A 25103-nucleotide genomic window follows, 5' to 3' on the forward strand; every position below is an offset into this window, starting at 1 on the left:
AAGCTTGGAAGGCAACCAAGGGATAAATCTGTGTACTTAATTACCATAAACAATGGTTGCATAGAAATGAAGTTTTATGCACATTCCCTTCTGTAATATGTCTGATATCAGAAGACACTTGACAATTCTTGTTCAATTATCTCTATTATTTAATGTGCTGTGAACTGCTCTGTGTAAATAAATTAACCACCCCAATTACTTTGAATTCATCTAGGGACAGCATAATAGAAAATGTGGAGAATTCTATATACCTAATCTGAAAACTTCTGCTGCACAGCCACCGTTTCAGCCAAAATCTTAGCAACACAGGTGAGCGTGCAGCTCTGTGTTGCAGTTTCAGTGCCTAAGATCTTCCCTCATACATCTCTTATAGGACAAGAAGATGTTTTAGCAACTATTTTTTTGTCCAGTTTGAATAATGTTATCCAGTCACTTAACTCAATACCTTCCTTGTTTTTAGTGATCAGTTTCCATGACACACCTAGTTTTTGCGTCTGACATTAGAAAATGGAGCGCGACTGAAAGAAGAGGTCTTGATCCTGGATCTCGCATGGGGCTAAAACACAATCTAGAACTTCACAGATGCTCAGTTCCGCTCCAGTTTGGTGAACAGCCAGAGCACAGCTTGGGAACAATACAAGTTAGTAGGCTTGTGATCTGAAAAGTAATATGGCACCTACTGATAATTCAGACGGAATTTTACCTCTCAATGACCAGATCATGTGTTTGACGGCAGAAGATGGCAGTCTACCCCATACACTGTAAATATGGAAAGAGACTGTGATCTCTGGTCCATGAACCCTGCTAAGCAACTGCAGCTGGCCGCTGTCTAAATACTCTGTCTCAAAAATGGGCAACTCTCCTACAGACCAGGACTGCTGATCTTATCCGCACTTTGAATAATCATAATGCATCGGCAAGAATAAATCCTCTTATATTCTCAGTTACACAGTGCTATACAATGTTTTATTAAAAAGTTAATTTTTCTCACTTGTGTATATATATCCTTGTTAAATCTGTGTGCTCACATATTAATTTTCACATCATTTGGAATCAAAGAAGTAAAATGTTACAAGCAAAACCTTGTGTGAAGTGTTAAGAAGTATTTCTGTGTGGTTTCTGATCTTAACTCTGGAGACGGGTTCTGGCAAAAGGTCACAACTCACTCATTTCTGGAAGCGGCAAAGCTGTTTTATTTGGAGGGTCAATGTTTAAAATCTGGTTAAACAGAGCTAAAAGCCATTTAATTTTAATACTGACAGTTGCAGGACATTGCCAATTCAAATATACCCACGTTTTAATTCCTGATTTTCGATAATGGTATTACGAGATAAACTTTCTCAGGACTACAATGGCAGACATTTCAATAGACCACATGCTCAGAAGCCTCAGTATCACCACTGCCAAAACTACAATCAAAACTGGGCTCTCTTGACTCCTCCAGATATACAGCAAGTGCAGTCATGTCTCTAGACTTAAGAGATGTTTGTGTTGTGCCAAAAAGGAATGATCCAAAATAGTTTTACATTATTGTGCTTTAATGAAATGAACTTTGAAGTAATGTATATTATAAATATATAAACGTATAAATCTATACTGTATATCTCTAAGCCTATCAACAACAACAATTTTCAAGTAATTAGTTTTGATTGATAATGCACTTTTGCATTCTGGTCTTATGTTCCTGTGATAAATAAATTTTTATTTAAAAATTCTAAATGTGTATACTTTATTGGAATTAAAAGCTGTTTTTAAAATATTTTAAAATAGCTACCTCTGATCGGTCACTACATGTAAAATATTAAATTTGAAATTATGCTGATGCACAATTTCAGCCTGACTATGAACTCAGTTGTTTTTCTATAAATGGCCTTCCTGTTTTCGTCTTAACGACAAAAAAAACCCTCAAATTTTAACAGTGCTGTATGGCTCTGTGGGGCAGCAGCCGAAAAAAAAAAACAGGTAAGCAAACACAAAACTGCGAGATAGTCTTGATACAGCGAAATGTGATGGTAGTGTAGAAATCCTGACGTTTTTTCATACCTACTCTTCTGAAAAAAATAATTGTTAAGTATCAGTAACAGGATGCTATTCTCAAATTTCAGTGATTTAGTCAATGGAGCCTTTCCCTTGTACTGTGCCCTGTTTCATGTGCTACATGGCTTTAGCTGGCCAAATCTTTTTTTCCACTGAATCAGTAGAACAGTAAAGATCTTACTTTTTTTTGCCTCAGCATATCAATGAGGCGCAGATATGTATTCCAGCTCTGCATGGATGAGCACACTGTTCAATAGTGCTGGCTCACACGGTATCAGGGCCAGTTATCACTTCCCATGAAGGCACTCTTATCGCTGGGGCCCAGAGAGGTTGCAGCTATTCGCTGCCTTTTCATTTTCCAGGCAGTTTTGCTGAACATTCAGGCTTCAAAGATTCACACTTCCAAAACTCTATAAGAGTTTGTGAACGCTCAATTTGCCAAAACTGTTTACAGTGTAATTGGGCACCGTACCTGTGTCCATGAGATAGCGGAGGCGCTTCTCCACCAGTGCGGCCCGAGTGTCAATTTGCTTTTGCTCACTCTCCAACGCTGCCAATTCTCCAACAACATACTGACTGGTGTCTTTGAACCCTTTCTGTCAGGAAGAACAAACACGAAGAAAAAAAAAAACATCAGGCACAAGTCACATATTTAGACAACTATTTCCTCTTTAAAAGCTTCAGAACTGTTAATTTATTTGAGGTGTGAGAGGCTTTATTTTCTTTTACACAAATCTCTGATCATTCCTATTTGTATTGTTTTTTTCTGTACCCCCCCCCGTTCACTCGTTCTTCAAACCTGCAGCGACAAGGAGGCGCAAACTGATAATTACTGAAATAACACTGCGCCAGACCGATTATATCGTACTTCGCTGGGACGCAAGCTTAGTACCTTTCGTATTCAAAGTACCAGCTTTGTGATATTCTCGTGATTTGTGTTTCATGGTAGCGTTCTGAGAAACTGGGGACTAGAGAGGAAAAAAGGTAGACAATTTCTGAAAGTATATTACTTAAATGAACAGTTGAATTTACCCTCTGGCAACCCTACAACTCAATTCCTTTTTATATGCATTACAAAATTGCACTACAACTCTTTTGTTTTCATCATTCACATATTTACTGTAATCCATCCCTTGTCTAATGCTGACTTTTTCATAAACAAAAAGCTAAAAATTTAATTTACAAGTTTAACTTAGCACATGGACGAGACAATAATAACACTCATCATAGCAGTAACAATAAAAGTCTATAATCCATGACAGAGTGTCAAAAAATGCATATACAGTACACTTAAAAACAATTAAAAAAATAAAAACATTCCTTCCCAGCAGGGTGCATGATATACCAATGAATGCTGATTTTTATTCTGAGGACAGAAGGGTCTCTTATTACAAATGGGGTCAAGGGTATGTTTGCCTGGCTAATATTTGAATTAGTGGGATGAAATTAATCTGCAAACTTTGAAAGGTGAGCCTATCCCTTTAAATGCTATCTCATGCTCTGTTATCATCTGCTCTAAAGTATGCCCAGGGGAGGAGGGATTCACCGAAAAAGTTTCCGCATGCAGACGGTGAGTGAGACACACGGCCGTCTCTGTGTGCCATCCTCGTGTCTCTGTCCTGATCATCTGATCGGTTATTCAGAACAGAGGACTATCCCTCTATTCTGTCAAACTGCTTGTAGGTAGGTGGGAAATAGGCTTGATTAAAGTTAATGGCGTTCATTAAAAATCACGCTTATTAATGACGACAGGCTCAGCCGTTAGCCCTCCCTTTGCTGAAGGGAGAATGGGAATGTCTTCTTCACGAGCTGCTTGCTATTCTTGGCAGCTGCCAAGGAAGAGCATATTATTTATTTAAACAAATTCACAACTAAGGATACTTAAAAAAAAAACCCTGGATTTTTTTTTTTGTGCTGATGCATCTTCTTTTTTTAATGGGAAAATCTGAAGTTTCAGCAAGCACTTTTTCTGCATCAGTCCTCTCTGGCTGTCCATCAAACTCGGCTTCCTCCCCGCGGTCTATCAAATATTTCCCGCACAAATCAATTTTACACATGATCAGCCCATTCCCCCACCGAGCAGAACCTCCCCGTTAATTAAGTGAAGAAATTACCATATATATTATATTAATGCAAACATCATTCAGCTAGTAATTCACGGCTGATCTGGATAATGGAAAGGTTCAACACCCATTAACCCAAGCCAACAAAACGGGTTGGCTGAGAATTCTAGCAAGTCTCCTGTGACTCCCTCTCTCTAACTGCAGCTTTTCAGTATCTGCTATTGTAATAATTAAAATCATCCCACTAGATCAATACCGGAATCTCTTTATGGGAAGTGCCCTGATAGAAATGTCTCAAGGAAACTGGCGCTGTGCAATTCTAGTATTTAAAAAAAATCATCTTTTTTTTTATCTGACAATTATCACCGCACTGCAGACTAATTCAGATGTGCACCCCTCTTAGGCTTTTAAATACATTGGAGATTGACATCATAAAAACCTCCATGTCTCATTTTTTTAAACCTCTATGTCCAAATATGCTTGGGAATTATCGACAATCTTTAAAAAAAATATTAAATATGCATTAAGTACTTCATCTTCAGATGGCTTGCGCTCTGTTTCAGTTATTGGCACCCTCTCTTCATTTTCCTGCTTTGAATCTTCTTGTACTGATCTCTGCTTTTTTACCTCTGAAAAAGGAAGGATATAAAAAGATATTTTAAACGGCTTCATTATGAATTCACACCTTGTGGGTTCAAAAAGGAAAAAAAAATAGACTTAAAGGAGTTTTCTTTGTAAACGAGATGGCATTAAAAATAACTGGCCTTATGCAAATACACAAGGACTTGTGATTACAACTAACTGTATTTACAGTGTGTTAATTCACTCTGGCAGGAAAGTAAAATGCAATACACATTCAGAGGCGATTCTGTTAATCACTTTTACTTCCCCTGCTTATCCCTGAAACTAGATGTTACCTGGAAAGTCTACGAATAAACAGGAAACATTCTAGTCTGAATAGACATTTTTAACTGTGAAGTTTAAAGACAGGAAGAGAACTAGCAAAACATAAAAGCCAATGCAGAGAACACATCTTGAGAGACAAACTGATTTTTTTTAATTAACATATAAATTGCTTTAACCAATAAAAGGAATATCCTTTGTTTTAAGTAACAGGAATTAAAATTTCTCTAAATACCCATTTCAAAAGCCTTCTGGATCATACGCTTTTTTTAAAAAAAAAAACAAAACTTCTGAACTCAGCGCAAAAACAAACTCCTACAAGCGAAATCCGAATTCCAAGGCAGTGAAGTTACACGTGCTGTCACAGCGCAGGGTACCGATGCACAGAAATCTGGTTCTGGTCACGGCCCCATCCATCCTGATAATGAATGGGACACTGGAGTGAAGAAAATATGACATATCTCTGACGTACTAGCACCGTGGAGGTGTGGAGGGTGGGGCCAATGTAATTGCATCTGAAGTGAAATTAATTGGTTTCCAATGATGTAACTGCAGGGGACTGAGCTGGAGCCCGATTTTGTAGGAAGTTTAAATCAATCCTGCTGGGAACAATTCTTCAACGGCACACGTACAGTTACAGTCAGACAAGGCAGCAGTATGTATAATGGACCGTACAGAAGCACCACTGCTTTTCAAGTTCGCAAGCAACTGTGCTGCATCTGCCCTTCTGGGTCTTTGTAATGTTCTGCTGTCAGACGCATAACTTTAAGCAATTACAGTAGAACGTGCAGCTGATTAGCAATACACATCCCACAAAAGTGTGTCCATCACTAGAACAGTCACATTAAGGACGTGTCTACAAAACATGGCAAGATGCCATGAAGAATAAAGTTGTCTGAATTTAGTGCATGCAGCAAATTAATGACAAAAATGAGTCAGGGTCATACAGGTCACTGCAGGGCTGTTGTGGGTGCTTACAGATGGCTAGCTGCCCTCTACAAGGAGATCTGAAGGACTAATTTACTGTTCATTGAGACAGAAAATGTGTTTGCCCTCTTGCAGCCTGCTGGGTTAGCAGCTGAAGAAAGTTTAGAGCCACAGCAACAGCTTACTATTGACTGGCTCAGAGACTCCTCGCTCGAGAAGAAAGCTGCCCAAGCCTGTGACTTATATAGCTACACAATGCTACTTTCTTGCAGGTCAGATTGAAATGGACAAAAAATACCTTATCACGCAATCAAGCCTTAGACATAGCTGCTGGGAAGGGGGAAGATTCTGTGTCTGTCTCTCGCAAGGACAGTTAAGCTTTTTTGTATGATGTACAGCAGTTTTAGGATGACAAAAAGGAGAAGCATATTGGGCATTTTTTTTCTAATTCAGAAGTGAAGAGCTCTGCAGGGGAAAGACTGGTAGCAGAAAGCACACATCTCGCATAACACGTTGTACAATTAAAAAGACACACTACAATGATTCAACAGTCAGTACAAGTTGTACTTCCTCGTTTCTAAAAGCCATAACAAAGTTGGACTAACTGAAGAAGCAAACTGGACCAAATTCAATGTGCTGCTCTTCACTGTGAAGATGCAAGGCTACCTCGGTAAATGCAGAGCGAAAACGGGAAGATTTGTACTGGATTTGCTTCTGTTCTAAATCAGACATTCAGAAGGAGAACATTTTTATTATAAATAAATGTTTTTACACCTCTGCTGTCTTGCTTTCCTATGGAGATTATACTTAAGAAAAGGGAATTTTACCTGGCCGGTTTTCCACATACTGACTAAAAGACTTCAGCTGTGTTTTCCTAACGGTAGACTCCTTATTGAAAACCACAGGACTGCGCAGATGCTCAGTAGCTTTTCGCAATCTCTCTGTTCGCATGTCTTCCACATTATTCTGTAAAAAAAATAAGCAACAGTCAGGGTGTCTGTACTGGCACTAACAGAGGTTTGCAATAAATTAGACGTGATACTTAATTTGAAGTGTAACTACAGAACAGATTTGTGGCTTTCCTGGTTAGGAAACATGCAATTAAGTTTGACTTTCAAAAAAACCCCAGCCATAAAATTTATTCTGATTATGCAAATGAACAATGCCATTGTTTTCGAAGTAGACACATGTAAAATTGCGCACCATGTCTTCTATCAAGTTTTATTGAAATGTATTACGTGCATGTAATAAACCAAGTGGAAACAGCTGCTTGGAATATTTCAACATTAAGAAAAAAAAAAGGTGTTATAAAGTTTACAATTAGTGTACACGTTCCACTTCTTGAAAAGGGCGAGCAATGTGGTTTCTGTAGATGATAATTCTGCAATTTCTATAAGGCGCTGATTGAAAATGAAAGCGCTTCTCCACTGACAGCACCAGAACAGTGATTCTTGGTTATAAATATTCAAAATGTAAACCAGAGCAAACTGGCTTTTAAAATAAGCCCTCTTTAGAACTTATGACTGCACTCAGATTTTCCTTGTTTTAAATAATACTTAGTTCAATGCAAAATGGCATAAACTTGATTACAAACCACTATAGAAAAGATCCCTTTAACTAAAACAATATCATGAGCAAATAAGAACTTGGAGCACAGGCTAAAACAGCAACTGTCCAACACTTGCTCCTTGCATGATGACACTGAAACAAATTTCTCTACCATCTGCGTTATCAATACAAAATCAGTAAAAAAAAAATCACTTTGGGAGGGTCAAGGAAAAATAAGTTTCTGAAGTTCTCTGAGACCCTGAGGTAATGACAAAGTCTTTATTCCACTCATGGTGTAGTTAAAAGAAAATAAACCAATTTTGTACAGGCTGGCAGAATTAAACTTCCCCAAGGACAGACCCACTTCCCTCCCCTTTACCCCTGCAAAGCATGGAAACAGCAGATACGAGGGGCACAGAACATAAGGCAAATATTGCATTTTGTTCTTTATCTATTATTATTTTCATGAAGTGTTTTGAAAGTAAATAGGCAAAGGCCGAGATGCATGACTAATAACACAGCCTGCTGAATGTTGAAACCGGTTATCAAACACTACCAAGACTGCACCCTTGCTTTGCATTGAGACAATCATTAATGAGCAGGATCTCTGATGGCCTATTCTCTAGCCTCAAGGAGGCCTGGGATACGCAATCCTCCAGGGAGCGAAACAGTTTATCCTCCTTTGCAAATGCTGAAGGCCTCATTTACAAAACGCCTAAAGTGCGGTTTACAGAAATAAAATGCGCGCACACACACACAAAAAAACCTGAGATGGACTCAACAGTTATCGAGAAACAGATGGAACAGTTTATGGATAGTTTTGCTCCCATTTTTCACTTAGACGTGAGGTGCTAATTGAAAAGACTCTAGATGTGCTTTTCTCATAGACCAGGTTTGACTACTGCCGGCGCTGCTGAGGTCTGACAGTTCAAGCCGTGGTACTTAGCAAAGAAAACAAACACGGCTGATTTTTTAAGCCTTGTAACACATTAAAATATCACCTTGTTTAGCCCGACAAATCCCATTTTAAGAAACTGCTTTATGACCAGGAACTCCTGCCACTTTACAAATGCATTCCTCTAAGGCCGGGTAATTCAGTTTGCTTTTACAGCCCATTGTGTTTTTCTCAAGCTGGCTTCAGCTCACATTAAATCCACTGTAGAAAGCTAAATTGAATGTAAAATCAGACTTGATCTGGCTCCTCTTTGTTTAAAAGAGAAGACTGAAAGTCCTTATTGCGTAGATCACTTTCATCACCAACATATAGGAACTGACAGTGTAAGGGAAAGCAATGAAAGTCATTGTTTTAGGAGATCAAAGCCCTCTGTATCTTGGGGAAGGAAATCCTTTCCGTCAGCATCGAGGTCCCCAAAGAGTTTGCAGGTGGGGTAAACGTGAACAGGCGAATGTGCTCTATAGCCACAGAGGTACTATTGACGAATAAGGATCCACGTCTACATGGGCTATTAACTGGACACCAACATAGTTTAATACGTAGGACAATTACACTGAAAATACCAAAATGACCACTTTTTGTTAAACTGATTCAAGTATTCTTCTGTTTGGTTGTTGTCCAAGCTACAATTTCCTACAGTTCACAAAAGGTTTCTGGGTATTTTATAAGCCTGAATTCTATGTTGATGAAGAAGAGCCCTTTTTAATAAGAAAGGATCTTAACTGCCATGTTAGAATTAACATCATAGCCCACTTTGAGATAGCATGTGAGCTTTTTTCTTTGTTAAGGAAACTTGTTGATAAACTTAAAAACACAGAAGCATCACAATCTGAGTCCACAAAATGTCAGGCATTGTTGGGAGCTAGTCAGAATAGCTGTTTTCAAACTCCTAAGGTAAATGTATTATTGTAGTGTCCACCAGTACGGAAAGACAGGAAAAAAGACAGCTAAAAAAAAAATGAGAGCGGATGAGACATAGGAGAATTTTATAATCAAAGGAGACGGCTGACGGGGAAAGGAGGAAGTGGACTGAAGTTTGATGGAGCGACACAGGAAGTCCCGCCTAGATTACCTTGAGTCCTTCCTCTTTCGTGCCGTCAGTAGGGACCTTCGGTGCCGCCGCCGCTGCCGCCGCCGCCGCCGCCGAGGAGAATGAGTTCACCGCCTGCGGACGAGTTTCGAGAAACTCTCGGAGCTTCAGGTCCGCGTGCCTGCTGTTGGGTCCACCTGGAGGGCAGGAGGAAGGAGGGAAAACGGCGCTGACATGGGCGAAACGTCACGATCTGGCCCTGCGGCCCTCCAGAGAAATGACACGGCAGAAGAAGCGAACCAGATGCAAACGCGACTGGTAAAAAGCGCGACACAGAGGAGAGAGGTGACAAACGAGCAACGAACAGCACAAACTATGAGCAGGCAGGTCCAGAGCGCAGTGGAACACACAATGAGAAAAGGCTCCTTACGCAAACTTTCTAAGCAACCGTTTTTTTTTTACTGTCTGAGTCTAAAGCTGATTCAATTAAATATATACAAGAAATTGAAAACCTTCAAATCTTAATATCTGTAAAATATAATTACTGAGACTCAAGTAACTAAAACATGTTTGAGGCAGTGGAACTTTGCATAAAACATAGTTAATGAAACAAGAAATGAGACTTAATTAACCAACCAGTTGTGGGTGTGAAGCTGTGTAGTAACCCTCCAAAAAACAGCTTCAAAAGTACCAAAACCACTGACATCTAGCACCAAATAGTATTTCTGTGCCTGAAGTTAAAACCTGTTAAATGAAGGTCTGATGTGTTATTTCTGGCCTAGTCCAGTGTTGAAAAGCTCTGTGAGTGTGGGAGTTTAGCTGTAGCCAACATTCCTCAGCCCAGGCCTTTCTGTTTCACACCTGGTAATCTTATCTGGGCACCTGAAACACTCTCCATCCAGCGTACGAGGCTGGGTTTCCAGCTTGTGATCACGGCACTCGCCTTGCCCAATCCACCAGCGGCTCTCGGTGACGGGGACCGAAGAGATGAAAGAGAGCCAAAGCCGTTTCATGTGCCCAGGGGAAAGATTATCAGGGCACAACAGAGACAAGCCAAGAGCTCCACAAGTTTTGATAAAGCTTTAGTTTCTGAAAGTATCCTAATAATTAAATAAAAACACACACAAAATACTGTAGGTGTTAATGTACCATGGTTCCAGAGGGTGCGATGAGAAACACTGAATGGGAATTTACAGAGGTTAATGCGTAGCAGTAATTTCAGATAGTGAGCGCTAATAAGTTATGGCACTGCAGTGTAAAAGGTTGAGAACTAATAAGCTAAAGCCAAGCAGTTAAGATGGTGCATTTCTACTGGTCCATTTTAAGTGTTGGGCTAGAACTGTCAACATCTTGCCTAGGACAGACTCCATAATGGCCTATCAAGAAGTTGTTAGTGTTAGCAGATTATCTGCTTCCCTAACAGGTGTTAGAACAGATAGTAGAAGAGGAAAAAAAGACAAACAGGGAAACTATACTGCAATCTACATATAAAACATAAATAATACAAAACACCACTTCAAAGGAGGCAGGGAGGGAGAAACCATTTTAAGCGCCTATTTCTTTTGACTGCTCAGGTTTATCTTGCATCAGTAATGTGCTTCAGCAAGAACCAATTAGCTCTTTCTCTGGATATTTCAAGATCTATTTTTTTGTAAGTGCGAATGGGGTCTACGTGGAATTTAAATTTAAATTTTCCAATTAAAACTTAACTGGTTACAGAGTATTTATCTCAGAAGCACCTTGTTCTGCCACACAACTGTTTAAATCACAACAATATATGTGCATTAGCCCATACAAGAATTTGCAATGTTAATTATTCCAACAAAAGCATGGAACACCTATATTATTTGTATATTATCAACATTATATAAAATTAATCACATTCTAGTATGTAAAATGCTAGGAAAGAATAAAAAATGTACATTCAGAACAATCTTTAATACCACAAGTAATTAAATTCAAGACTTTGGGCCAACAATCGTTTTATTCCTACTTTTCACTAAAATATAACTGGGTGAAAAGAACCTAAATTTCTGATGAAGCAATGGAGGAATACTACAAATCCATTATTGAGCTTTTTTTCTGGCAATGTAAACCGTAAGAATGTATATCAATGGAGGCAGTATGGCATCCAAAGTGAAGCAATAAAACGCACAAGAGAAGCCAAACCACTGAAAATGGATATGCACACCAAAGCAAAACATGCAGGACAAAGCAAAATTAGTCCTAGTCTAAAATGATCTTTATTTACCAAAAGACACAAGGTCACTTTTAAGATTAGTAAATTCATCTCCTGCTCCTACAGAGGAGCACACAGGGGGTTCCTCATCGTTAGTATCTACATTATCCTCCACCTCCTGCTCCTCAGAATCAGCCTGCTCCCCCAAATCTGTAGGAACAAAGACATGAATGCACCCCAAAACTACCAGAAATTAATCACTGGAGTTAGTATAGGATTAGCTGTCACACCAAACAAACATGCATAGATATTAAACATCAGTAACAGAAAAGCAAAAAGAGATAAAGTGCACTGTCAGAGCAATAAGATCAGAATACAGAGCAGTATTTGTTTGCTTTGTGGTATCAGTGGCACCTGATGTGTGCAACACCATGATGGTGGCCATTAACCTTACATTACAGGCCCTAGAAAACAAGAGATTCTTTAAATACATACTTTTACATCAAATTATGTCATTTTTTATTAAATTACTTTTATTAAAACATACACCTTATTTTATATCTAAATTAAAATATAAAAAAAACAAGTTTTTATATTTTACATGATATGTTAAATCTGAAATTTGCATGAAATCTGTAAATCGGAAAATGAAGTCTGATTTTCACAGAATTCACCTTTTGGGCAGACAAACTACTTTATTTGAGCAAGATTTTATAGCTTAAAAAAACTTACAAAAGAATTAGAGACACTGTCATAAAAAACAGCTGAAAGAAGGGAGAAAAACTGATTTCCAGAAACACTGAGGAGGACGTAAGTATTTAAAAATCAAGAATTCAGTTCAGCAGGGGCCACTGCTTTTCAGGCTAAGCTAGAAAAAGGCCATTTAGTTTTAATTTTTTTTTTCTGGTTATATAGATGGCTGTATAGTTCTACTAGGTAACACTAATTAAATGAGTGCATGGTGGCAGAATTCACAAAGTTTGCAGGCATCCAGGCTGTTTCAGAGCCTGCCCTACTGCAACCTTTGTGAATTAAGGTTTCCGAGTGGAACGCGAAATAGCTAGGATTATGCGTTCTGCACAGTAAGTCTTGTGCATCAAGCCTATAGCACTTTCCCCAAACTCGATTTTTAATGAGTTCTACAATTAGCAGATTTCAAAACCAGGAAGTCTAAATAAACCATTTTGAAAGCCTCGATTTCCTCTGAACTGTTTTCCTCGGTATTTATTCCCGCTAAAGTAGGAAACCTGGCTCGTTGTCATAGTAGCTCAGTACGACATGCAATAACCCTGGAGGGAAGGAGAAACAGACAGAATGAGAGAGAGAAGGGCTGCAGGCCAGCCTGACAATTCTCTCGAACACCTATGGATTCCTATGGATAATATACCCACATTTAAGTTGAAAAAGAAGTAGCCTCTTTTTACAAAGCTACTCATAAAACACAAAGTATATTTATACTGACGCTAACGCACCATACCAGAGTTGGAACTGTCATACTTAAGAGACACCTGCTCTTCCATTAATGTAGACCTTTTACCTAGTCATTTCAAGCTATTGTTAAGGTTGCTGTTGTTACTGCTGCTCACAACAATAATTCCAGTTACCACAATGGAAAAAGAAAAGGTTGAGTCATAACAAGAAAACAAGCATCTTTCTTCTGTACCATTGATTTTGGCAGATGTGATCCGTCATCGATCTCTCAGCGTAAATCGGGCAGATGCTGCTTCATCTTAACGAGGTTAAACAAACACCGAAAGAAGAAGGGGGGAAATGTTCTTTTGGGAACTTTTGCAGCCATTCCACCATAAAATCCCTTTTTTTTACTAAAAAAAGGGATTAGCAGGAAACTCTTTTGTTCGTTTGCGGGGAGGACAAGAGAAGAGGGAGAAGGTGCTGGCGTGTGCGGACGCTAGGGTGCCGTCTCTGGCACTGCTTGCCAGCTCTGTCCCACTCACCTCCAGATGTCTTTGACCTCCCTTTCAGCTTTTCTGCAGCCATTTCGTTGTAGATGGGAAGTTCTGACATCTTCACACCAGATCGAGCTTCTGCTATTAACTGACGAGCTCTCTCCCTCAACTGCCGCCGTCGCTCTTCATCTTGCTGCTGGGATATATATTGAACAGTTGCCATCTCGGTAATTGACAGAAATGCCATTTCATTCCCAATCTGATCATCACGATAGCAGCTAGTTTACAGCAGGGGGCTGGAGACCACACGGTAAATAGAATGTTTCATACCAATCTGTATCATTCACGCCATTTTAAAAAGATATATATAAATTAGAATATATATAAATATCTATCATGACTGTCCCCAACTATCACAGATATAAAATGTCTTTTTTTCCCAGGGTTATTACATCAGTAAACTTTTTTTTTGTAACATGATTTTTTTACATTTAAGGAAAATACCTGAACATTTTATCAGAAATTTCTTAATACCTAAAAATAAAACCTAACACATTAATAATAGCTTAGGATAGATCTTGTTAGGCAAAGACTTTATCAAGGAAACGCCTACTAGACTCTCACTAATTCTTAAATAGTATGATCCCAGTGTCGAAAAATGGACATAAAAACTACAAATCTGCCATTTGTAGGCCAACAAGGGAGCCTAGAAAATAAATTTTAGTGTTCAGACATTGAGCTCCTCACAGACCAACATTCAGTCTCTTTATAAAATCTTCCATGCGTACTGTTCGGGTCTGTTTTCGCGGTCAGTATCTAAAGGAAAAGTTGGCTCAGTGAGAGGTTTTAAGTACAATTAACTATTTCAATTTCCAAGCACTTTACTGATGAGAAGCCAGCTCATTTTAAAGCAGTTCTGATTTCTCAACGCACGTCCACCTAGAGTTACCAACTGAAGCCTGGAGGTAGTAGTTACCTATTTAATTGAAGCTATATTTCTCTTTTCCCTGGCTTTCAAATCTCCATATTTCAAGCAACAGTACAGAGTGCTCAGCAGTCGAGAACCAGAGCAATTCACCTAAGCAGCCATTAACAAAACAAGCACAAAATACTAATTAGGTACATTTTACCCATTTCCATGTAAATTGTTTGTTTGTTGCCATTGTTTGGAAACACAATGGCAAAATGCAAATGAATGCATCAGAATGCAATCCTAATGGGAGTCTGTTTATAACCATTAGCCCAGAGGTGTGCTGTAATTCAATCCTCAAGGCAGTGAGATTTAGGCCCATTTACAGCCCATGCAGGGCAGTTACAACTTATAAAACCCTTCGGTAAACAAAGTTTATGGACACAACACAGTATCCTGAGCCTGAGTGACAATTCTTGTTTCCCTATCAGATTGTCTCAATTTACTTTTCTGCTAATGTTCCAACACAGCATTTGCAGGCTCCCAGCCCAAGCAAAGCTCTCCTGGGGGCTGCTAAATTTCTGGTGTTTGTTTTCTCGCCTCCTGCTAAAGAGTTAAGTGCACCTAAACAGGGCTTGTTCACAATTCACTAAATCTGGAAGGCCAAGATTCACACACATAAAACTTGCAACAGGACTCAGATGTTTGGGTCTCTTAACCATGTTGTGGTTTGTTATTTTTTGGGTTAGGAACTAATTTGTGTATTTTGTTAAGTTGTGCTGATTTCAGCAAGCCCAATACAAATTCCATTTATTAATGAGAAAGCATACAATTAGGTTCATTATAACAGGGAGAAAACAGTGCATAATGTTGCATAATCCTTAACCTTTGCTTTTTTTTTTTACAGATAAACTGTTTTTTTAATTGTATCACCAGGGGGATAGCTTATTATCATTACTAATATTTTAACAGGACATCCATTAGCAAAAAAAGGAGATATTTGTACAGGATTACAACATTCAAAATGTGTGTTTTATTTGGAGTGTGTGTGTGGGGGGATATCATAAATAAAAACTTCAAAACCCATAATAACATACATAAACATAAAAGCAGCTCTCTTATTTAAATAAACAAAATTAATTTTATTGTATGGCACAGTACAGCACAAATTGCTCCAGAATACTAAGGCAACTTTATTTATTCTCATAATGTCGATTCTTGTTTTCAACCATATAAAAATGTATTTGTATGCATTTTTCTTTATATTTCACAGTTCACTGCTATCTCAGCAAGCCTCCTTCCACTGCTTCACTGCTGCTACTTTTAATTTTATCCTCCTTAGTCCCCGTGATTAAACTGATCAGCAGTGGCATTCTCGCAGCTTTGACACGACTACAACCCCCTCGCAGGCTTGAAAAAGAGGGAAAGAAAGGGCCAAAGTTTCATTTCACTGGAACAAGAAAATCAAGCTTCTGCTAAATCTCAACTTTATCCAATTGTTCTTTCAACAGCCTTTGGATCTTAAGAAACAAATAAAAATGGCTGTCATTAGGGGGTCCTTTTTGTACCTGCCGCAGATGGCACTGACTGACATTACTTTCAGCCAAAAATGACGCCATGGATTAGTGAAGGTGAATCGGGATGTGAGAAGCTGTCCATGTAGCTGCCAGGATAATTAAGCACCGAAAGAATGCCTTAAATGGTCTTCAGAAATTTAGGAGACTTTTTTGGTTCAAATGAGATGTGGAAAGTCAGCTATCATGTAAAACGATGTAAGAAGAGAGTTAAATACCACTGTTGAGAGTTAGTACCACTGTTGGATTTTGAATCTGGACTTTCTTTCTTTACAAAAAAAGACAAATGTTTACTTAAAGGAACCTGGCACATCTGTCTTGTGCAAGATTTTTTTTTCTTTATCCCTCGTTTCCAAACTAGATGAACTGCCAAATGTACTTTACAAGTCTATGACTGTAAAAAGGCGTACACAACCTAACGTTTCCACTAAAGGTGTGCTACTGACTGGATAAAAACCTGTATTGATGATGATATGCCACTTGCGCAATACTTTCCCAAAATATTTTCAAAGCATTTTCACAAATATCACCTTTAATTTGGGGTTTTGGCTCATATACATATATCTTTTTTCCTATTTCTGCGATTAACTTGTAAAACACCCAGCCATGTTTACCGGGATCTACATTTTTAAAAAATTGTTCGTCCTCTGTCCTAACTACACTGTGCAGTTGGGGGTTGGAATTATTGTTCTGGCCTTTCAACACTTGACAGGAAGCAACACACTGTTATTAGCCATTTAGAAAAGAAAGCGAATTCTGTGCCTATCCAGAGGCAAGGATTACCGGAATGTACCCTATTCACTGGCTACAGAATATGCAATGAAAAGTCGTAATAAAAAAAAATCAGAAGGCCTTCAGAGATTTAGTCGGGCTGAGCTTTTAACAGGGAGCAGGGTGTGCTGTTGTTAGAGTAAATAGGATTTGAGATGAAACATTAAAACCATTTGGGGCTGGTCTGTTTCAAACATTTCTAACTTTTAGGCCTGGTTTATGATTTAGACAGATGAGGCACACCTGTCTGTTGCTCTGTTGCGTCTGCAAAGCAAAGTTCTGCAAAACAAGAAATGCAGCGTGCAGTGTCGAAAATGAAATGAAGAAACCTAAATAAATGCACCAAAATCTGCTCATAGATTGCCCTTCTACAGAATGGACCACTGATGTATTTTTGTACAAAAATCCATTTGCACAAGGTCTTGTTTTATATAGTATTTAACTTTAATTTAAATTAAATCAAGACCCAGAAGATTCCTCAAATTGCAGGAGTTTGTTCTCATTGTGTGACGTACCATTCACTTTGCTTCTGGCCACCAGGATGATTTAAGTCATGAGACTTATCATTATTCAATTGCATGTAACCCAATTAGCGAGCTCGTTACAACTGAGGTCCACAGAAGAGCAGCAAGTTCCACATGCACTGCTAAAAGCCATGGTTTAAGGAGAGGATGTCTTTTCCAGGACGTGTAACACAAATCAAAGCCACTGTAGGGCTGTGCTCCCAACCCTTCCCATTAACAAAATAACTGAAGATGGTTTTACGTCGTTTTTTATTTGCATTGAAAACAGCACAGAATGAAGTAATATGGAAAAACCAAAACGACAGCTGGCTTCGCATTAAAAAAAAAACTGTTTTAGTCTCATTGAACAAAAAAAAATTAATAACACATTCCCTGCGTGGACAAAATGACTAGCTCATTTTTACTATTACTGTTTACTGTTTACAGCTGGGACATGTTTTAAGTGGTCACTTCCCTTAGTTGTAGGACGTCAGGGCTTGAATGCATAGACTTAACTCAAAGACATACACTGTGATCCAGTTTTAACCAGGCTGAAGGCAAAAAGGGTTCTAGTGATCAGACTCTACTTCTCAAAAGGATGCAATAGATCAGACTGGAAGGTTCAAAGTTTGAAGCAGCATTAAAGAAATACCACAAACTCATTACGGCGGTGTGCAAAACTGAATGCGATCATGGGATAAAGAAACAATCACTAAAAAGACTGAAGGGGCAAAAAAAAGAAGAGGGGGGGGGAGTGCTTTCAGAGGCTAGCCGCGGTGAGAGAGGCTGCAAAGTGAATGGTTGAGTGAGAAAGCAGCAAGCACCTTGCACTGCATCCAAGACCTCTCATTGCTAGTCTGGCTGCTCTTTTATAGGCTCTGAGGAGGAAAGGACTCCCTGGTCCTCAGATCTGGTCTGGTGAATGCACTGCTAGTCATGCACACAGACCTAGCTTAAAGCCTAGTGCGAGCCTGAAAGAAATCAGTCAAATTGGCACCTACTCATGCAGAAGGAGATAGATTTGTCATGACACACTGATTATTCAATGTAAAGAAGCAGTTTAGCTTTTCTATCCTGGCATAAAAGCTTTTAACGAAACCATAAAAGGCAAAATAAAGAAAAAAAGAGATCTTGTACAATATTGGAAACTGAAGTCGAGAACACAAGTATATAAAGAACGTATTGCTTATTCACAGCTAGTTGTTTTTAACATGGATGATGATTCAGAACGGAAGAAAAAGTGTTTAACCGAGCTGTAGTACTAGCCTACCAGGTAGGTGAGTCACTGGAGACTTTTTTTTTTTAAACAAAGTTTACATGCGTTTTTCAATGACATTTTAGGTTTTCCTTGTAGAAAGTGTGCCTAACTGATGTGTCTGTTTTTGAAGATGTCCTGGAAAAGGCCAGTGGAGCTTTCTTCTTCCCTCCATTCTTTTTTTCTTTAAATGGAAAATAACAATCGCCTATGATCTATACCCTGCCTTCTTCCTATAATGAGAAAACTTCACCTTCTGTCCCTAGCAATTCTTAGGAATTCTTTTGCTGTTATTCCTACAAATCCAATTACAGATTGTTGAGTAGCTAGTGGAGTAAGCTTATTGAGAAGTGTCACATCACTAAGTCGTGCGTATGTGTTTCAGTTTGTAATGTGGTCTGAGCCGCTGTAGAGGTGTCAACTTAAAATGCAAGTAAGTAGCAGAACAGGGCTAATCCCAGCCACTACTCCCCTGCAGCCAAATTGTAGCGCAATGAATGACAGTGGAAATGCAAAGATGCCACTGTGCTTATCACACACAGCCAGATGGTGGACCTGGATCAATGCACACATGCCACGATCAATGCATTTGATAAAGAATTAAGAAGAAAACTGTACATGTTATCAAAGAACTTGTACATGGCATAATTATGATTCTGCATGTGCTTACAGATGATATTGGAGACTCAGAGGTAGGTGATAATGAAACTGATAGGAAGAAATAGCTTGAAGGCTACAGTGCCTGCCCTTAGCACTAAGAAATCTTGTCAAATAGTTCAGAAACCATTTCAGAAAAAAAAAAAAACAGTTTGTTATTATGGTGTGTTAGAAGTGAGGCTAGTGGCCAGATTTGTCCTTCTGGAAATGACATTAACCAATTTGAAATGACATTAAAATTGGAGAAGCACTTAAAAACCAAAATAAACACCAACGATAATTAACCAGCACAAACGGTTACTAATAATTTTGGTGGCAACCATTAGAAAAACAAGCAAAACAGCCATTAGCCAGCCAGGCCATTTTCATATTAATTTCATGTGTGTATGTAAGCAGCTGGCATTTTTTTACCTACATTGTAACCACGTTCCTTTTAAGAGTGACTCTGCAGGGCTGTACACCGAACTGAAAACATTTAACAGATAAATAACTAGGTGAGGTTCTAAAAAATCAAAGAAGAGCCTCGCATGGTGATGAAGAAGGACTACAAAAGTGCTTCTTCTCTAAATGATGAGATAATTATGATAGAAAATAAAAACACACCTTTAGGATGATAAATCACAAATTAATAGAAGATTTGTGTTTTAAGGTATTAAAGGTTTAAGGTTTTAAAAAATATTCTCCTTAGTCAGAAATCATCATTCTGTACCACCAAGCCATTAGAAGATATAATCCATCTCATACAGTTCATCAGTTTCACACAATAACATTAAATCAAAATAATTACCAGTTCAAATTATTTGTAATCTTGGGTTTTATCGCTCTTGAGGAATAAGTCAGTTGTATATTAAAAAAATGCTTGCAAGAAAATATTTAAGGCTGTTATCAAGACTTAGCAAGATGTTGGATTTTTCTAACTTGCCTTAAACAAAACAGCACAACCTAAAAGAAGAGAAAATTGTTCTGTAGCACTTAAATTGGCGCTAGCAATTTGGGCTCCAACAATATGTTTCTATCCTTGATGTCTTTTTATTATTTATAAGGCCAAGCAAGGGAAAAAAAAATCCAGTTTCAATCAGTAATGACAAACCGCTCACTATAAAGTTGGAAGGAAGCATGAAGACACGCACTGTGTGTAAAGAACTGATGGCTTGATTAGCTCTTGTGGTGCAATTGAAGGAGCTGTCTCTCTTACAGATTCTCAATTTTGAGAAATGCTTTGATCTCAGTTCAAGCCAATTCATGAACATCAACTGACAAGCCTGCATGAAACACCCTGATGCTCAGGCCCAAACTCCCAGCAAACTATTCGGTTTCATTAAGGCTCCCTTTAAAGGCACACACTAAAATGCTAAAAACTATTACTGGAGAGTGGAAGGAGAACATGTGATATTAGCATTTTGAAATGCGGTACTTAAAAAAATAAGAGTAAGAAAAAAGAAAAAAAACGACCTTCAGTGCCTTTGAAGAGAAAGTAAGATAATGGGGAAACTGGCTTCTTTATTGGTGTCCAGCAGAACCAGTAAGTTAGCCGGGAGGTCTTGTGTCCTAATTGGGCTGTTTAAGTCTGAATTTTAAGAATGCATGTTAAAGCAATTGACACTACATCTTTCCACCCCCCACCCCTCGTCCATTTAGGATTAAAACCTCCCGAGACAGAATAAAAAAAGAAAGAAAAAAAAACACTGAATAATAAGAACAATGAATTTATTTCAAAAACACATGGCTCTTGGCAGATCCTTAAAGTGCCAAGTCACTCAATAATTGTCAGATTAATCCTGCTACAAAAACATTAATTGGATAAAAACGACTAGCAGTGTTGATGAATTAATTAGAACTACGACGACAATCATATTAATAATATATCTTTTTTTTTTCAAACCAGTGGGTTCAGAGGTTAGGAACCTCCCTCTGTCGGCGCAGGTCACTGACACCAAACTGGAAAGTCACTGTGTTGCCACAGCGCAAACAGCCACAGCGGCCAAAATCAAACAAAGCCCAATTAAACTAATCATAACGTCCCACTGAACACGAGGAAGCTCACCTGGAATTTCTGCATTTGTGCATGAATTCCCGACTCCATCCAGTACTTGGTACTATAATTACCCTGGCCAGAGCACTGTGAAATTGCTGCTCTGATCTGCTAATGGTTGAGGAAATCGGGCTGCTGAGGTTTCAATCCAAGGGGCCAGAGCATCATGGCACAAGGCCTTTCGAGCAGAGATGACACTTTCAGAAACTCAAAAAGGAAAATTAACGGGTTGCGGTTCACGATTGCTCATTAATTACCAATTTGCTCGCTGCTGGAGGCATGACATTACAGGAATCTGGATAAAAGTTCTAATGGATTATGAAGCCCACCTAGGAAGACTGACCGAGAAAAGTACAAAACAATTATTACTGTTTCACCAGTATCAAAGGCATTCAAAATACTGAACATTCACAGGAAGACAAAAAAAAAAGGGCATGACAAACTCACCAGTGCCACAAGCAGGGATTGCACAACACAATGAAGCACAATTAGTGTGGTGCATGTGACCCTGCTGCACATCAGAAGAGTCATAACACAATGGCCAGACAGAGAGAAAGAGCATGCATCTGATCTTGAGGCAAGGATTTAGCCAGGGAGACTTTGTAAAACCCCTGGAACATGCCAAGCATGAAAAACCATGCTTAGGTGACAGGTCACTGCTACCACATTCTAATGTCCCAAGAAAAGTTACTGGCCCATTTGAATTTTTTTTTTCTTTGTTCAATCCTTAAAAGCGAAATTGAAGCCCACAAACAACAGAAACGCGTAACTAAACCCATCCCTGACGGTTTCCAACAATGCCATTTTACACTCCCACATTAAATGATCGCCCTGGAAGAATGATGTCAGATTTAATTGAATTAAAATATTCCTTATGCATGCTAAACTACAAAGTCGCTACTTAGCGCAAGACACATATGCCACCCCGGCGATAACACGTTGGCAGCAATTTTCTCAGCAATCAAAACAGACATCAAGTAATCTAATCTAAATCGCTAACAATTATCAGACAGAGAGACAGGGATTCTTTTGATCAATGTTTTCTATTAAAAACTAAAACAATTCAATAACTGAATCCACTAATGCACTAATGCACCTCATTAGAGCATTGTCCTTGGGAAACGGGGCTGTTTGTTTGCTATGCCACAAAGTAGCACATTTCAGAAGAAAGACCTTCTAAACAGGGATAAACGCTGCTTTCCCTGACAAAACGGAGATTTTTAAGCAGACCTAGAAGTTAACAGTCATAGACAGCTTTGAAAATTTCACAGTATGCTTATTTTTTTCTGATGGCTTTAACTGGGTAGTGGTCTTGGAGGTTGTCATTTATTTTTAGATTATGCTGAAATAGTTTTTCCAAGGCTTACATTCAAACGAATTAATTCAAGGGCATCTCTACTTCTTTTAAAATGCAGGCAGCAAACAAACAGAATTGGAAAGCTGGTGCTTTTTAGATATTTCATTACTAAATCACATTTAATTTTTAAATCCATTTTCGCAACTTTAATGTCTGTCATGGAACATTTTTTGAGACTTTTAAAAATAGCATCTTTTCGGTTATGTGGAACTAAGAATAAAGTTTAATTTTGACTAACATGAGACATTAAATTAACTCAAAGAAAAAGAATCTCCACTTTACGTCTACACAAAGAGACAATTTGAAGGTCCAGAAATTCAGATGCATTAGTTGCAATAATTGTTAATGACTGTTGAGCCTGGGAAGAGGCTCAACACCACAGTTTTCACCCAAACACAGGGCGAGTACATGAATAAAGTTAATAAAAGATTCAAAGTAATTTCTTCATAAGAAATTGTGAGGTACAACCAGACATTTCTGCCTTTATATTCACCACTCTTTTGAAATGATCAGGTAAGAAGCAAATCTTAAAACGTCTGTGTAAATGAGAAACACGTTATTAAAGCTGCCTTCAGAACCTTCGAACAGGCCAGCTTTAACTATTCATTGTCATTTAAAAGAAGCCATTTCACAGGTCACTGTAATCACTCCCTCACAGCAAGTCATGAACCCCAAGTTAGAATAACCTTCAGACTGTCATTGCAGATGTCACTGTAAAAGAAACACTGTCGCATGTGGTTAGCGAAACACCTCTGTTTACCTACTTCAAAAGCTGGAGGACTAAAAAGTAAGAGGAAAACGCTGAACTTGTAAAGGCCAACAGTCTCGGTGTCCATTTAAGGAGGTCTTGTGAGAGAGCCAGGAGCAATCTCGAACAGCAGCTTGGAAAAGTGTGATGCCCTCCTAAAGCAACAATCACGTCAGATTTTCTCTCACTATTTAGCCCTCCCTAACTCTGCACTTTTCTCTATTAGGTCAAGAGAATCTGTCTTCAAATCATGCTTAAATGTAGCTTGAACTTGTGTTAATTACTTCATCTTTGTTCTGCTGTTTTATTTCATTACAGTGATCTGATCCATAAATAATAGAGGAGTGAAAATGTGAACAAATGTTAGAATAATGCTTCTATAATTACAGGCAAGTGCGCCACGGTTCATATTAAGTGTGACTTGCAGATTATGCACGAGTGCAATCTCCACTTACTGGTAGTTATTTAATTTATCTTTCATAAGAGACACCCAGCATGTTTCCTAATGGTCAGAACATTTTCATTTGCTTTCAAAAAGAGCAAAAGCACCCCCCACTATCAGAGTAGCTCCATGTCACTGAGGTATCCGTGTTTAAGATGAATATAAAAGTCAAAGTCAGCCATCCTTTCTCCATACTTAAAATGGCGTGGGAGGATTTAGAAATATTGTATGCATTTTTCATTAGGTTACAGCACATTCCGTTTCCCAAATCTTATTTTTTCTACAGAAATATCAGCTGTTTCGCCATACACAGCAATAGGATAAGCTGTTTTGAGTGCAGCACTGCGTATTGCGATGTAAGAAACTTTTGTAACAATCAAGCAGATGAAAGAACAATAGCATTACTGGGCAAAGAGCACTGATAAACAGAAAAGTATAATTTCACAATTCACTGAGTTTAAAAGAAAATCATTTCCTATTAAAACAACATGAAAATACCAGAGCTAGGGATCTTGGTCTAATTATTGCTGACACTTTTTTTTTAAATATGATTAACTAAAATCCAGAGTGCAACGTGAAAGCAGAAGAAAAAAATGAATATTTTCAAGAGCTGGATGGAGTTCTTTAATTGTTCAAACTCTGTAGCCACTCAAGCAGGATGGACATGAATCACTGCTTAGGTGACAGACATGCATAATGACATTCGCAGAGGAGGCCCGAGTGCTTTATCTGATGATAAATATATAAGGAAAAGAGAATGACAGGACCCTCGCGTAGCTAACCCTTTCTTCACTCAGAAAAGTTAGGCAGGACACAATTCAAACGATCCTTTTCATAAATAATTAACCCATTTCAGACGTACCACGTTAGAAGTTTTTTTTGTGACACAAATTAATTGTTAATGCCTGCAAACTCACTATTTGTGGTTTCCTCAGTTGAAAGGTTTTGCAATGCCAAAACCATGGCAATATTGGCAGCATCCTAATATCCAACATGTTCGTTGCATGATTGCAGCCTAAAAGAAACTGATGTACCAGCTCATCCTTTAGCCAGGCAGAGAAAATGTCATTCTAGAACCACAAAAGTTCTCCACTTCCCCCAGCTAAACCACAGACAAGACGTGTGCATCAACTGCAGACACAACAACTTGGCGTCCCACAAGGCGCAGGCTTTAACAAGTACATTTTTAGTTTAGTATTAGATTAGTAACACACTCACCAACTTTACACAACCTTGCAAACAATTCAGACTCCAAATCTAACCAAAATTTTTCTGTCATTAGTAAGTTGTAAGTTTCCCATTGTT

The 25103-nt window shown here is 38.5% G+C and overlaps 1 protein-coding gene across 8 annotated transcripts in view; it reads right to left on the bottom strand.

The window, feature by feature from the left end:
* ehbp1 (EH domain binding protein 1) overlaps positions 1 to 25103 on the bottom strand; it is a 134418-nt gene that overhangs the window by 22617 nt on the left and 86698 nt on the right. For 4 of the 8 annotated variants that reach the window (XM_088933852.1, XM_088933853.1, XM_088933849.1 and 1 more), the window contains 6 exons: positions 13598 to 13745; positions 11715 to 11852; positions 9506 to 9660; positions 6758 to 6896; positions 4632 to 4729; positions 2510 to 2633 (listed from right to left, as the gene is read on the bottom strand). In XM_088933852.1, the coding sequence (XP_088789978.1) occupies positions 2510 to 2633; positions 4632 to 4729; positions 6758 to 6896; positions 9506 to 9660; positions 11715 to 11852; positions 13598 to 13745 (802 nt within the window). The remainder of the gene's footprint in view (positions 1 to 2509; positions 2634 to 4631; positions 4730 to 6757; positions 6897 to 9505; positions 9661 to 11714; positions 11853 to 13597; positions 13746 to 25103) is intronic. The other 4 variants (XM_088933855.1, XM_088933857.1, XM_088933850.1 and 1 more) reach the window with 3 other exon arrangements.

Source organism: Atractosteus spatula, chromosome 15 (assembly GCF_055471065.1).
Source record: "Atractosteus spatula isolate fAtrSpa1 chromosome 15, fAtrSpa1.hap1, whole genome shotgun sequence".
Taxonomy (NCBI): Eukaryota; Metazoa; Chordata; class Actinopteri; order Semionotiformes; family Lepisosteidae; genus Atractosteus; species Atractosteus spatula.